Source organism: Gobius niger, assembly GCF_951799975.1.
Source record: "Gobius niger genome assembly, chromosome: 22".
NCBI lineage: Eukaryota > Metazoa > Chordata > Actinopteri > Gobiiformes > Gobiidae > Gobius > Gobius niger.
In genome coordinates, this window is record NC_136873.1 from 17224728 (window position 1) to 17241044 (window position 16317).

The following is a 16317-nucleotide window of genomic DNA, read 5'->3' on the forward strand; positions in this document are numbered from 1 at the left end:
TACCGCATCATCAGTGTGGGCGGGACTAAGGTAAATATGTACTACGATGTGTACCGCATCATCAGTGTGGGCGGGACTAAGGTAAATATGAACTGCGATGTGTACCGCATCAGCAGTGTGGGCGGGACTAAGGTAAATATGTACTATGATGTTTACCACATCATCAGTGTGGGCGGGACTACGGTAAATATGTACTACGATGTGTACCGCATCATCAGTGTGGGCGGGACTAAGGTAAATATGTACTACGATGTGTACCGCATCAGCAGTGTGGGCGGGACTAAGGTAAATATGTACTACGATGTGTACCGCATCAGCAGTGTGGGCGGGACTAAGGTAAATATGTACTACGATGTGTACCGCATCAGCAGTGTGGGCGGGACTAAGGTAAATATGTACTACGATGTGTACGGCATCATCAGTGTGGGCGGGACTAAGGTAAATATGTACTACGATGTGTACCGCATCATCAGTGTCTGTTAGTAGTGATTAAAATCTGGGGTCTGCCTTTGCTCATGGCAGTGGAGGAGACAGAGACTGCAGTGGCTTTGTCTCCCCCGTGGCTGTGGCTCAGTGAGCTAACATACACTGTGCGCAGAATGATTACGCACATTAGTTTTTTGAGCCTATTGTCATATGGTTTTGTCTTCACATTGAGTACATTAGAATATGAACCTGCTGCACTTGGAGACGGCTCAAAGTGAAGTGGAAGTCGTAGGAAAAGTGCTTTGTGCCAGCTTGTTCTGGCCCTTTGAGGAGACTTTGGACAAGATTCACAAAGAGCTGTTCTGGCATGAAGCGGTCCCGGTCTGGTTGGGGTAAACTTTGCCAAATCGAATTCTTTGCTCAACTTCGGCGTAATGAGTAGAACACAGACTGTCACAATGTGTTGGGAATAACAGCGTTTATAAATAATGCCGTGAGTAACTTCCAATCATGGATAACTGCAGAGCCGGAGCCGAGACGGATCTACCGTGAAAAGCGAATCCACCGTGATAGTGCGCCCTCTGCTGGTAAAGACGGATATACGACGGTGTTTAACTCATGTTTTACAGTTTTATTGTTGGGATTATTTTGTGTAATTTAGAATGTGCTGACATGTAACTTAGTTTACATGTACTATTATTTTATGAAATTAAAACTGTATGTTTTACTCCACAACCAACCTTCAAATCAGTATCAAAACCCACCTGTTCAAACTAGCTTTTTCGTAAACCCTCCTTTTTGTTTTGTTGTATCCCCCATGTAAAGCGTCTTTGAGTGTCCAAAAAAGCGCTATACAAGTCTGATGTATTATTATTATTATTTTTATTAAAGTATTATTGTACTTAATCCATCCACATTCAAGTTGGTGATGCTGTTTCAGTCAAAAAGCACAAAGAGCACCTGTAGCCTTGGTGCCTTCTTAAAGAGGGTTCTCCCACTGTATCAGCGAAGTGCGTTGCTTTGTTTTGTATATTACCTTATGTTTAAGTTTGTGCTCCATACCATATATATGGTGAAGAGCGAAAATAATAGATAATAAAAAATAATAAAATGACATGATTTTGTCCCAACAGAACAAAATCTTCTAGCTTTGGAGTTGAGATATTCAGCCATTTCCAGCCTTGCTAGCTTTGCTTCACATTCAACCATTCTGGAACTGTTTGTGAAACATCTCCTTTGGGAAAACAAGTTCAAGCATTGATTTAATGGTTAAACAGTACAGTAGCTTAGGTTCTACTTTTAGTATTGACTAGAAACAGAATTCTGTGACAAACATCATTCAGGCTTCCTTCAGTTCTGAGCTTTCAACTGTGGAAAGCGGTGGATTGAGCAGCTAAAGTATTTACTACAGTTAGAGTAACACGACCTTTAAGTTGAAGTTCTACATGCATGATCACTCCACTCTTTCCCTATTCTCCCCCATTTATTCCCCATTAGTTGCCTCTATTTATTTTTGAATAAAATACTGGAGGTTTTTTCAATCACATTCACATGGTCCTTTGAGTTGATAATTTAAAAAAATCTGAGAAAAATGTCATTTGTATAATAATTTGTAACATACTTTATATATAAAATGCCACTATTTTTCTTCATCACTTCAGGACTAATCACGTCTGTGCAGAGTTTGTTTGGTCCGATCTGAACTGTGGACATACTGCACCGTGTAAGCTCATGCCTCTGTTCTCCGTAAACTTCCAGGCGATCATCAACAGCACCATCACCCCCAACATGACCTTCACCAAGACGTCGCAGAAGTTTGGGCAGTGGGCGGACAGCAGAGCCAACACGGTGTACGGGCTGGGCTTCTCCACCGAGCTGCAACTCCAGCAGGTGAGGGAACCTGAGCAGCAACGGGATTCCACTTACGCTTTCAAAGTCATGTTAAAGTAAAAGAGAGAGAGTTAAAAGAGTTTGGGCACCTGCAGAATTAATGCCTCGTAGCCCCAAAATATGGCAAGTATCACCAAGAGTCTTTCAGTTCTAGCTTTTTGCCTTTTCTTCCTTACAAAAGTCTTCCAGAACTGAGATTTTTCCAGGCTGTCTGTCACGCACTGCTCTTTGAAGGTTTCTCCACAGATCTTCTTCTTCTTCTTCTTCTTCTTCTTCTTCTTCTTCTTCTTCTTCTTCTTCTTCTTCTTCTTCTTCTTCTTCTTCTTCTTCTTCTTCTTCTTCTTCTTCTTCGTCTTCTTCTTCGTCTTCTTCGTCGTCTTCGTCGTCTTCGTCTTCGTCTTCGTCTTCGTCTTCGTCTTCGTCTTCGTCTTCTTCAATGATGTTTAGGTCAGGAGACTGTGAAAGCCACGGCTAAACCTTCAGACTGCACCATCCATCCAGCGCTTTCACAGATGGTGTTACGCTTTCCTTCAGGATTTGTTGGAAATTAATTGAATCCATTCTTTGTTCTACCTAAAATTATTTCTTGTGCCATGGCCTGCGGTGCAACCCCAAAGAATGATGGGCATGTTGTATATCATTGGAAGGCTGAGAACCAGGAGAATTCAATCGCTGAGTTAGTTTTAATTTGATCGCCGTGCAAAATGCTTGGCTGGTTAGCATCAGTATGCTAAAGCGAAAACTAATCAAGGCTGGGGCAGAAACTAGCATAGAATTCTATTTTTCACTCAGAAAGCTACTTTTAAGAAAGTGGCATCGGGAAATATCGGGTCTCGGCAGATACTCAGAACCCAGTATCGGTAGCAAAAAAGCCGGATCGGTGCATCTCTAGAAAAAAGGCAGGTGAGGCAAAAAACACAGAATGAAACGCAGTAGTGACCACTGTATAAAAAGTGCATAAATGATATATTTTTCATTTGCATAACTCAAAGCTGACTGTGGAGACGTGTCAGGCGGGTCCAGATTATGTGTAGGCCGGTTTGAACAATAAAACTCTCGGGCCGAAATGATCTGTCAAATACAACGCTGTACGCTTCGGAAACACTGTCAGCAACATACCAGGAGAGGTAGTGGAGGTAGTGGAGGTAGTCAAAGGTATAAATGGATATGATTGATATGAATTCTCCTTTTGTTTTCACCCAGAGGAGGCGGGGACTCTGCTGGATGTTGCTCCTATCTATAGCTGTCAGAAAGTGTCTCCTGGGAGCAGGAGTGTCTCCGCCTCCAGCTGATGGACTGACTGTTGTAAGAAGAAATGTCCCAGTGTAACGTCTGTGTGTTGTGTCCAGTTTGCAGAGCAGTTCCGGGAGCTAAAGGATGCTGCCCGTTTGGCCCGAGAGAAGTCCCAGGAGAGATATGAGCTGTCCAACCCCGCACTCAACCTCGCCGCCCCACAGGTCAGACGCTGCCACTGCACTGCACTTATCAGAAAAGTATTTTACTGTTGACCTTGAGGCATGTTTTAAAGGGAGAGACATAGTGCTACACAAACTTTATTTATAAGGTCCCACAGGTGACGGAGCATGTCAGAGCAGAAACCAAGCCCTGAAGTCGAAAGAAGTTCTGTCGACCTCAGAGCAGCTTAGAGAGGCGTGTGTCTTTCCAAAACACGTCCAATCCATTCAAATGACCACAGGTGGACAGTCAAGCTGTAGAAACAGCTCAAGGACGCACCCCTCCTCCTCCTGCTCTGCTGTCAGAAGGGATCCTTGGCTGTGCCCAAAACTTAAACTAGAGCTAAATGTGCTGAATAAAATTCTTTAACTAAATGCATTCATTGTTGAAATGTACGATCTGATTACTGCTGCTGGATCAGGCGACAGGAGCAGGCGTTTTTATAGAAACTGTACAACTGTACAATTTAAGCCTCTCAACAAAATATCTTTATGTAATATAGTTACATTTTTCCTGTCTACCTGTCTCATGGATATATTTGGAGGAATTGTAGAGACCAGTTTTAACATAGTTTGGTTTGAATAAATGCACTGTTTTTCCGTTGCGTAAATACGACTGGAGTCGACAATATTGTTTGAACATGATGGTCATGGGCCAAATCCAGTCAGTAAATAGTTTAAATTGTAGGTCAAATCACCAGGTAACCATTATGATAGAGAACAAATTAGAATCACACCTATTACAGGGATTGATCCCGCAGGCGCACACTGTCATTGTGTCCTTGGGCAAGACACGTCACCACCTTGTCTCCAGTGTCTGCGTAAACTGGTGTGTGAATGAGAGAGGGAATGGGTGAATGGTTCCCTGATGTAAAGCGCTTTGAGTGCCTAAAGCAGATAGAAAGGCACTGCATGAATGTGACCATTCACCATTTACCGTAAATGCTCTAATACTGGCTTGTATTCCATTAGCGGCCGGGTCTCTAACAGAGGCCGGGTTCGCGGCTGGCGGAGGCAAATTAAAGCCGGTCTCTAAAACAGGCCGGGGCTTTTATTAGAAACTATAGCGGTGGAAATATTCCCCATGTTAGGAATTTGTCTCATACTGGTGTAAATGAAAACTCACGTGCAGGAAGTAAACAAACGGGAACCCGGGCCGAGGGGGACGCTGCGGAGGAGCTGATCCGAGCGTAACTTTGACACAGATTTAGCCACTTATCAAACCTCCAGTGACTATATGTGGAAACAGGGAAAGCAACAAATGTTGTGTGACCCTCCAGGGTTTTAATAAAGTCACCATCGCGTCTTCAAAGCACGTCCAGCTGCTCCGTGTGCAGGTCAGTCCCACGCCTCAAAATAACTCCTCCCATCAGCGCGAGCGTCTCGTCTTCTCTCGGGTCAGTCTCATGAGCGATCACAAACACAAACGCTCCGTCTAAACTCAACTTTTACACGAGATAACAACAAATAATCCGGTCCGCGGTAAAAACGAAACAGAAACCTGCAGTGACATTGATGTCAATGTTCCGCTAACAGCAACGAAACACTTCCTGTTGTCCCGACTTAATAAATGAAATTAATATTTTAGGTGCAAATGGACACAAATATCGTTTTTCTTCATTTTCCTGGTAGAGTTTGCTCAAATAGAAATAAAGGCCTGTCTCTAATTGTGGCCTGGTTCCAATAAAGGCCTGGTCCTAGATGCCCTTGAGTAAATAAAGGCCCGGGCCTGTATTTAGAGCATTTACGGTATCTGACCATTTCACAAGAACATGGTCAATCTAAAGTCATATATTGAGTGTTCTGTAATGTAGATAACACTGGGCAAATATAGTGTATTTCTGTTTACTGTGGTATTGAAATCGGTTTTAAGCATCAAGTATTATTTCCAGTGTTGAAATGGAGTTTGAGATGTTACTATGGGGACTGCACTAGTGCCTCTGCCCCGGGGCGCTCCGATGGACGCGCCGTCACATCCCGACTGGGCTAACGTAGCTATTGTTTCTATTTTCATCCATACGTGAGGCCATGAGGGATTAGCCCGGTCACATCTGCACGGCCATTATTCCCCCTTCGCCGTTGGTTAAGTCTATTAAGAGATTTCATGCATAAGGAATGGACAGAGGGGAGAGGAGAGCCCGGGGTGTTCAGGGGGCAGCGGAGAGCAGGGCCATGAGGATAGCGCGAGTGGAATGTAGAATGGGAGCTGCCCTGTGGAGATCGGGATTGTGTCGTCGTGCTGCGTAGAAGTGAGTGACTTTTATTTTGAATACATTTGCAAAACGTTCTAAAAAAACACTCTGATCACTTTGTTTTTGTTTGTTTATGAAGGATTGTGTGTAACGTGTGCAGGACGAACAATACAAATGAATTGAACCCATGTTGGAAAGAGGCTGTAACATAATAGTGGTTGGACAGTTGATGGAATAAACTTAAAGTGAATGTTTGGAGGCTCTAAGCGCTGATTCTGCTTTCTGATTAGATGAGACACTGAAAGATGTTTATGATGTTTTCAATGGACCTACACTTCAGACCCTATTCATACAGTTCTTATATTTGAAGAGTTTCGTGGCGCTAGGCTAATGCAAGGCTAGTGCACGTCTATGGTATCAGCTACACTGCATTTTTTTTTGCTTTATATATTTGAATTACTTTAAACAAATGAAAAATACATACGCATTACAGAAAAACAAAACAAACCAAAGAAAAGAGGGAGAAGGGGAGGAAGGGGGGAGCTTAGGGGATGCAGCACACAATTATTACATTACAGTTGTTCTCACTAGTGTTAATTTATTTACTATTATGTGTTTGTATTTAATATTGGTCATTATTGCAATAATTATAATTTGCATAATTTTAACAGCCAACATCATTTTTATAATCATATATATTTGTAGTATATTATATTATATTTCATTATAATTTTTCTATATATATGTATATATATTTTCTACTTTGTTTTTATTATTATTGTTATGTATTTATTTATTTTATCTTCATTATTTTCATATACATAAAAATATGCATAAGAAATACACATCCCTATATCCCATACACACACCTGTATGCACATATATACATGCATTGTTATCGTTGTGCTACTGCATAAATAAGCTTGATTACAACTGTATTACATAGTTACCTTTGCAATGAATGTGAATGGGATCTTTAAATGTCACACCGACATTTAAAATGATGTTCGTTGCATTAAAAACAGTGTGACCCGCTCCACAGAGCACCCGAGGCAAGTCACTCATAACACCAGACTAACCATATAAATGTCTGTGTCCATAGAATAATTTTTGGAATATAAACCTGCATCACATGAATGATCGCATTTTGAGGGACTATTTTCTAGCAGATCACTCCGCCACCGCATTGCTTATACAACCACGAAGCTGATGCTGCTCAAATATAAGGTATTTTAATGGTTAAAATTATTCTATCGACACAGACATTTATATGGTTAGTCTGGTGTTATACTAGGAAATGAGGCCCTTTGTCAAACATCCTGAAATATCCCTTTAAAATAGAACCTGCAGTTGCGCGTAAGACCTGAGGTGGCAGTAGTGAGCATACAATTACCAACTTGCCTCTTTCCATGTCCTAGTTTTTAATTAGGCCATGTAAGTAAGTGCTTTATTTGTCCTTGTACAATTAGTCCTGGAGGTTAGGGGAACCGGAGTGCTGCCTTCAGGCTCCTCTGAAACGGTGCAGCGCCTCTTGGGTTTGTCCCTGTTTCAGAGCGTGGTGTCCTGCACTGGTCAGCTCCTCCACCTCCTCCTCCTGCAGCTCCACAGCAGTCTTTCACCATCTCCTGGTTTATCCTCTTGCTGTTTCCTGTAGCGCCTCTTGTAACTCCTCCACTCTGCTGCAGTTTCGGGGGCTCTCGGTGCCTCTTCAGTGTCTCAGAAGAAGAAATCTGTAGGTCTCAAGTGTCTTTAGCTCATAAGCTAGCCTCTGCAGTCATGTGGGGTACTAAAAGTGAGTTGTTTCCGCCTTGAAATGTTAAAACTAGGCAATCATCCTGTGTTTCTCCAGACACACAATTGTTTAAAAGTGAACAACTGGTATTAAAGTTCACTGTAACATAATGTAGTGATGAAAGTAGGGCTGTGCAATTAATCGAAATTTGATTACGATTTTGATTACAACAGTAGACGGTTACAAAAATAGCATAATCGCAAAAAAAATCGATTATAATTTTTTTTTTTTTTATGCTTTTTTTTTTTTTTTAATTTCACATTTTTTTTTCTAATTTTTAATTTTTGAATTTTTGTCACTTTTTTGATGGATTTTTGTCTTTTTTCTGCTGGATTTTTGTCTTTTTTCTGCTGGATTTTTGTAATTTTTTTGATGGATTTTTGTCACTATTTTTGCTGGATTTTTGTCTTTTTTCTGCTGGATTTTTGTAATTTTTTTTGATGGATTTTTGACACTTTTTTGGCTGGATTTTTGTCTTTTTTCTGCTGGATTTTTGTAATTTTTTTGATGGATGTTTGTCTTTTTTTTTGATGGATTTTTGTCTTTTTTCTGCTGGATTTTTGTAATTTTTTTGATGGATGTTTGTCTTTTTTTCTGCTGGATTTTTGTCTTTTTTTTAAATGGATTTTTGTCACTATTTTTGCTGGATTTTTGTCTTTTTTTGCTGGATTTTTGTCACTTTTTTGCTGGATTTTTGTCACTTTTTTGCTGGATTTTTTTAAAGGCAACAAATAATCGTTTTTGAATAATCGTGATTTCAATTATGACAAAAATAATCGTGATTATTATTTTTTCAATAATCGAGCAGCCCTAGATGAAAGTGCAGAATAAAAAACTGCACAGAGAGAGAGACGAACACACGGCTCGGTCTGTTAAAGGCCTAGTGTCCCCGACTTTGCGTCCTCCTTCAGTTGTGTTTGAACAGTGGTGAGTTTGCACGGACAGAGATATATCCACAGCTCGGTTTCCCCGACGCCAAACCCGTCAGCGTGACCCGAGCCGTAACACTGACACTCTGGGCTGTTTACTTATTTAGTGAAGCGATGACGAAGAGAGACAGAGGAGAGAGTCCGGGCAGAGGAAAACAGAGGAGGGAGCTGTGAGCGGAGACGAGGTCCAAACAGAGAGTCATGGAGACAGAGAGAGTGTATATATTTATATAACAAAGCACTTATTTAGAATTTGCATAAAGACTGAGAAGGAAGAAGAAGGAGGGACTTGAGCTACAGATTTGCCTGCTGCAGTTCTCAAATAAAGAAGTACATAAATAAAAGTAATAACAGCTATAAAAGTGTGAGTTCCTCTAATAAACAATGGTTCCTCCACCTCCTCAAGTCAACTTAAAGTCTCTCTGTAGACAACACAGACTGCAGTTATGGTGATGGTCCTGTCACAGAGCCGATCCAAATGATCCGGTTAGAGTTACTTTGTCCAATTCTGCATATCTAACATATTGGCTGGAGAGTTTACAGCCTATGTGCCGGCGTGACACCTCATGTGAAATCCAAGGCCTCCAGTTTCTAAAACTATGTAAGATCTGAGTGAGTGAAACACAACATCACATTTGCTGTCCCTAACCGTAACCCTGACTCCCTGAGTTAGCGCATGGTTCAGTGGCTCTTCCACGTTTTCCCTATTTAAATATGGTTATGTGAAGTGTTCCACTACAAAGTATAATTACACAAAATTAAACAATGTGGATTTTCTAAGCGGATAAAAGGGGGGACTATATTGTATGGCTTAATAATACCAGGAGTCAGGGCTGGACTGGCAGAAAAAATCGGCCCGGGACTTTTGGGTCAAGACCGGCCCTCCAAAAAAAAAACAGTCATATTCAATGCAATAGTCGAGGTGATGAGCAAAACAATAAACCCTTGGCTTGAACTAAAACAGTATAAGCTACAAATCGAGGACAATAGTTGCATGTTGTTTCTGCCGAATTCAAGCTAACACCTCAGAGACTCAACACTTTAATCCTTTCATTTATAACTTGAAGGAACTTTTGTAAAATTACTTAACAATCTTAAAATGTGCGTTCCGTTAATGAAGTTCCACTCGCAACTGCAACACAAATAAACTTCTCAAAACCAACCAAATGATCCCGCTGTAGATTGAAGATGAAATGGTAAAACTCACCACAGAGTTAGAAAAGTGTGGAGTGAAAATAGAAGTCCCAAAAAGGCCAAACATTGTAAATCCTTTCAATGGAAACTAGAAGATTTACAAACTGCACTGACGACGAGGGGCAAGACAGAGTCACCTGACAACTCCCAGCATGCACTTCTTTGCAACGTTTGTCTAAAATGTATAAAAAATAGCGGTCTAAGGTTCTGTCGGTCCTGGAGGGAGTTACAATAAACTATTTCCTCTTATATTCGCAATGTGAGGGGTATGAGTGTTATGTCCGAGAGGCCCATCGCTCATTATACGAGATCATCTGGGAACCATGACTCAAGAAAGCGCCACCAGCAGGGTATAGAAGGTGTCACATCCCTCTAGTGGAGAAGTTGTGTAATTATATAAATGTAATGATAGAGATTCTGATGGCTTTTCCCGTTAATTGTGGGCTGGTGTAAGGTATTATGGGCCTTATTTCGGTGTGATTGGCCCATCCGGCCCGAAAGTACGTCGGCCCACCGGGAAAACTCCCGAATCTCCCGATGGCCAGTCCAGCCCTGCCAGGAGTAATTTGGCATCCACACAGTAAAGTGAAGATTACTGCGCAGTAAAGTGAAGATTACTGCGCGGATTTCGAACTACTCCTGGTATTATTAACCCTGGGCGAAAAGAAAATCATCCAAAAACAAAAATGTGCTGAATAAGCAACAAAAAAGTGACAAAAAATGTGACAAAAACGTGACGACAAAGCAATGAAAAAAGCGATGAAAAAACAACTATAACATGAAAAACCCCCCGAAAAACAAGAGACGAAAACACAATGAAAAAGTGACAAAAAAGTGACGAAAACTCAGCAAAAAAGCCACAAAAAAGTAGTGAAAAAGCAACAAAAACATGACAAAAATGCAGCGACAACGTGACAAAAAGCTACCATCACTTTTCTAGATTTTAGCTTTCAAATGAGGCGTTACAGTCAAGAAGCTTTTAGATTTGGGTAAAGCCGAACTGGAGAAAATGCTCTCGGTTAAGGCAGGGGGTCAGAGGTCAACATATGTTTTTGTGGAAGTGTCGCATTTACGCTAATTTGGGCCAGGCTGACCAGAGTCCAGGGCTGTTTTTCAGTCCCCGTCCGCCCTTGTTTGGTGTCCACGTGTAGCACGAAAGGCTGAGATGACACTGTAATCCAATTATGGTCATTTCCTTTTGTGGGAGACAGCAGTGGCTAAAGACGGGGAGAAATATACACATGTGCAGACAAAGACTAAACTTTAGGCCTATTTTCATTGTAAATATTCACATTGTAGTTTATACCACGCTGCCCCGTTGCAACAAAAACGAGCAAAGCCTCCAGCGTGAATATGAGAGTCTTCCCCCCGGTCGCCTTGTTGTGAGGGAGTGCCATGAATAAGTCAGGTTTACGCGGGGTCTCATGCAGCGTCTGTGGCGGGAGTAAAAAGCACCGACACTGGGCTGAATAAGTAAACAGTGCACTTAGGGGAGCGGCCCGTGTCACAGAGCTGCGTTACTGTAAATCATTCAGACTTTTTCCACCAGCGCAGGCTTTGTGATCACGGGACTCCCCACAATTGTCCCACTTCGGGTCGCACTGCAGCACCATTTCAGCCTCGCTCGACGGTTCGCTCTTGAAGGCAGGGGATGTGGCCTGGTTTTAAATTTAAATGGTCTAGTTAATCACAATATGAGAGGTAGTTGCTGATGAAGCCTCTAGAGCAGGGGTGCCCAAAGTGGGGCCCGTGGGCCAGAGGGTGACCTACTTTTGCGCTGCGTGTGGTTAATACCAACTCTCTTCCAGTCATTCTCAATGGTAAATATGGATGCAGGACACTTTTTGACCACCAGCTTCAAATTGGGGGCGCTGTTTCACTCCTTTCACAAAGTTAAGGAAACACTGTTGTGGTGTCTTGGTATTTATCAATCACAGAGCGTTGTAGCAGCAACTTTCATAGTTTTCCAACTTTTATTGCAAAGGTTGTTGACGTCAACAACAGTATATGTTAAAAACGGACTTATGAAAGAATTGATGCTGAACTGATGTGTCAAAAATAATCTAAGGTGTCATTTTCTTTGAGTGAACAAATGAGGTAAAGTCACTGTAGGTGCTGTAGATACAGGTGTTTTTTTTTTGCACTAAATTGCTATAATTGTTGATTTTGTTTTAAAACTAGGCTTTTGTCATAGTTACCATTCGTTTTAATATAACATCTTATTTGCATAGTAGAATCAAATGCACAGACCTGAGTCGACCCACACATTTACTGAGCTGCTTCGTGCTTACAAAGGAACTTTCTGAAAACATTTTGTCTTTGTGTGGATATAGCCACAGTGCATTTGGATGGGCATGACGGACAGCCAATCAGATCCTCCGGCCCAGTGCTGTTTTTTTCCTTTGCATCAGGACAAAGTTAGGACAGAAAATGACACTGAATCCACATAGCACAGATTTGGTCTTTTGTTTTAACCTCTTGCCCCCCCCTGAACCAAGCCCTTTGTCTCCAGTTACCCAAATCTGAAAGGCTTCTCAACTGGAGAGCACCATTTGAAAGAAAACTGATTGTAACTTTTTTGTTGCCGCGGTTTGTCACATTTTAGAAGCTTTTTTGTCATGTTTTTTCGCCCCCTTTTTGTTTCTCTTTTGTCACTTTTTGTCGCTTTTCTGGCATATTTTTGTAGCTCTTTTGCTACTATTTTGTTGGGTTTTTTTGGTCAAATTTTTGTCGCACTTTTGGCTTTTTTTAGTTGTTTTTGTGTCGTGTTTTCTTCCTCGTTTTTGTGGCTGTTTTGACACTTTTTTCAAGAAGCTTTTGGGTGTAGCAAAACTGGAGAAAATGTGCTCGGTTCAGGCAGGAGTTAAGAGGTTAATGTGGTCCTAAACTCGGCTGCAAAAATAGTTTCTTTTTGCCTCACTCCCATTTGTTCTTGCTGGACACAGGGACTGTATATTTGAATTCCATAGATGCGCCTCTGTTCTCTGCATGCATATATTATTGAGCAGAAACTATAGTGATCCAGTCTCTTCAAACAGTAGTGGAGCTTTGCATATATTTATCTCCAGAGCAGGTCCCTGTGGTGGAGAGTGTGCTGTCTGTGTTTACTCTGGAGGTAGCCTGCGGTGGATGCCCGGGCAGATGCCAGGCATTCCGGTCAGAGGAATTGTACGATTCAATAAACTTCCGAGCACGACTAAGAATGCGCTGGATTATGTTTTAAACAGGACCTTATCGTGACATGAGCAAACCGGGGGAATCTCCCCACAGGCGGGACGCTGCAAACCCGTGATGCGCAGTGGCTGTTTATTTGCTCGCTGCTCAGGCTGGGGAGGGGGGGGGGCGATGTGGGAGAGAGGGCATCTCTGAGTTTCTGAGGGAGGCAGGAGGGATGAACGCAGGACAAGGTTTGTGTAAAGTGTCGGAAGAAGGTGGAGAAACTGTTCCACTGTCAAAGAATCGGGAAGCATTTTTTCATCCACACTTTTAAAGGGGCTAGATCAGGGGTCTCAAACTCATTTGGAGCGGGGGCCAAAAATGCAAACTCAGTGTCGGTCGGGGGCCGCATCAGATTTAGCCTTTTTTTTAAGCCAATTATGATTTAGCAACTTTTTGTTGTTTGCTATAATATATCTTCAAATAAACGGTACATTACCTATCTGCACATTTTTAAGCCAAGACTCAGACACTTAGTGTTTTTGTAATAAATCTCATTTTGGTTCAGGGCATCAGTGAGTCAGGAGTCAGGTCCAGTCTGTGTCTGTGCCTATTTAGAAAGAAATGCAAAATGTAAGTAAGTAAGTAAGTAATCTTTATTTATATAGCACCTTTCACAGGCAAAGGCCACAAAGTGCTTCACAACACAGTTAAAAACAGAAGTTACATACAATATAAAAAAGGGGTCAAAACAACACAGAAATCACAGCAGCCCAAAAGTAGCTAATTAAAAGCTTGGACAAATAAATGTGTCTTAAGTTTGCATTTGAAAGAAACAACAGAGTCAATACAGCGCAAAGAGGGCGGAAGACCATTCCAGAGCCTGGGAGCAACAGCCTGGAAGGATCGGTCACCTCTGGTACGAAAACTTGTACGTGGAACCTTTAGCAGGTTCTGATCCACAGACCTCAGAGCCCGCGCAGGGGTGTAAGGCTGAACCAGAGCACTGATATAGGAAGGAGCCTGACCATGCATGGCTCTGAAGGCTAGAACCAGAACTTTAAACTCGATCCTAAAAGACACTGGCAGCCAATGAAGCTGTTTTAAAATAGGGGATATGTGGGTCCTCCTGTTTGTGCGGGTCAGAATTCTCGCTGCAGAGTTTTGCACTAATTGCAGTCGAGAGAGCTCCTTCTTGTTAAGACATGAAAACAAACCGTTACAATAATCTAAACGTGAAGACACAAATGCATGGATGATCAGCTCCAAATCATTACGTGAGACCATATTCCTAAGTTTAGAAATGTTCCTTAGTTGAAAGAAGCAGTTCCTGGTTAGCTGCTTACAGTGCTGCACTAATGACATGTCTTTGTCAAAAATAACTCCCAAGTTACGAAGGCTTGGTTTCGCAGACTGGCCTAAGTCACCCAGGAACTGTTTAATCCCTGGAATTGAATCATCAGGTGCGATTACCAGGGTTTCCGTTTTGTCTGCATTTAGCTGCAAAGAGTTTTCGCTGAGCCACTGTTTTATTTCCACTAGACAATGGAGCAGAGAGTTCAACTTCTGGATTTCGGACGGTTTAAAGGAACAGTAAAGCTGGATATCGTCAGCAAATAGGTGGAAAGAAACATCACTGAACCTTTTGATGATCTTTCCCAAAGGGATCAAGTACAACAAAAATAAGACGGGACCTAAAACGGACCCTTGAGGCACTCCACACAACAAACCCACAGACTCAGACATTTTTTGGTTAGCTGTAACACTAAAGCTACGCCCCGATAAATATGAGGAGAACCACTGTAGAACTGACCCCGACAGACCTACTTGATCCCTCAGTCTTTTCAGGAGAACCTGATGGTCAACTGTGTCGAAGGCTGAGGACAGATCCAAGAGAACTAGAACAGTGTGTTTTCCAGAGTCAGCAGACATCATAATGTCGCTGGACACTTTCAGTAAGGCCGTTTCCGTAGAGTGTTGTTTACGGAAGCCTGACTGAAATGGCTCGTGGATGTTGTTTTGATCCAGGAAGAATGTAAGCTGTTCACAGACCACCTTCTCAAGGATCTTGGACAGGAACGGGAGTTTTGAGATAGGCCTAAAACTATTAAGATCCGTCGGATCTAAACCTGCTCTTTTTAGTAGTGGCTCCACTATGGCATGTTTAAAGGCACTAGGAAACACGCCAGTTGACAAAGACACATTAACCATTTTGGTAACACAAGGGCCAATTACCTCAAACACTTTTTGAAAGAGCCTGCAAGGAAGAGCGTCAGAAGAACAAGAGGACGGCTTCATCTTGGACACCAGTGCCGAAACATCAGCAAACGTCACAGTCTTAAATGAGGACCACATGCTGGACACAGGCTCAAACTCAGCAGGGGTACCACACAGGAGGGGCGGGATTTTATCCTTAATCAACTTAATTTTGTTAGTGAAAAATCTCAAAAAGGCATTACTGTCAGCTTCACAAAAGACAGGGGTAGCTGGAGCAGCAGGACAAACCAAAGAATTTATTGTGTCAAACAACACTTTGGGATTTTTCTTATTCAATGATACCAGCTGACGGATATAATCAGATCTGGCATTGTCAACCATCACATTGTATGATGACACAAGATCCCTGAGATAGAGTCTGTGCACCTCAAGTTTAGTGGATTTCCACAGGCGTTCAGTCTTACGACACAGTCTCTTGAGTCCTAAGATATTTTCATTTGTCCAAGGACACGCTTTTTTCTGTGACAAGTTAGATTTAACAGGAGCCACCTGATCCAAAATTGTTACACAGTGATTGTTAAAACAGTGAATGAGATCGTCCACATTGAGACAGTCCATGACTAAAAGCGGGTCAAACATCTCAGAAAAATGTACAACAGATGTCATTTTAATGTAGAGTAGAAAGGCCCAACCAAGGACTGGAGTTGAAAATCAGCGACAAACTTGTTTAGTACTGTGTTTTTTTTTACAATTACCCTGTCAAATAAATATAATGAATGTGTAAATGCCATTATACTGACTGGGCTGATCTCAGGACACACCAATGTGGAGAAGATGGATGGATATGGATGGATGGATGGATGTTGCTGTAATTATTTGCAGTATTTTTTTATACATTTCCATATTCTCTATTTTTAATTTAACTGTGGATCATGTGGTCGCACATGTGTCCTTAATAAAGCTTAAATGTGCTTCTTGTGAGAACACACTGTTGCTCTGAGAGAGAGATGGAGAGAAAAGGCTCCTCACTTTACTGTTGTGACGCTTTTAAACACTAATTACAAAGT

General features: G+C 41.8%; 1 protein-coding gene across 5 annotated transcripts in view; it reads left to right on the forward strand.

The window, feature by feature from the left end:
• LOC306981356 (homer protein homolog 3-like) overlaps positions 1-16317 on the forward strand; it is a 112158-nt gene that overhangs the window by 52309 nt on the left and 43532 nt on the right. For 3 of the 5 annotated variants that reach the window (XM_079580951.1, XM_079580949.1, XM_079580950.1), the window contains exons 3-4: positions 2185-2316; positions 3666-3773. In XM_079580951.1, the coding sequence (XP_079437077.1) occupies positions 2185-2316; positions 3666-3773 (240 nt within the window). Of the gene's footprint in view, positions 1-205; positions 235-411; positions 439-2184; positions 2317-3665; positions 3774-16317 lie in introns of those variants that run through there. The other 2 variants (XM_079580952.1, XM_079580953.1) reach the window with 2 other exon arrangements.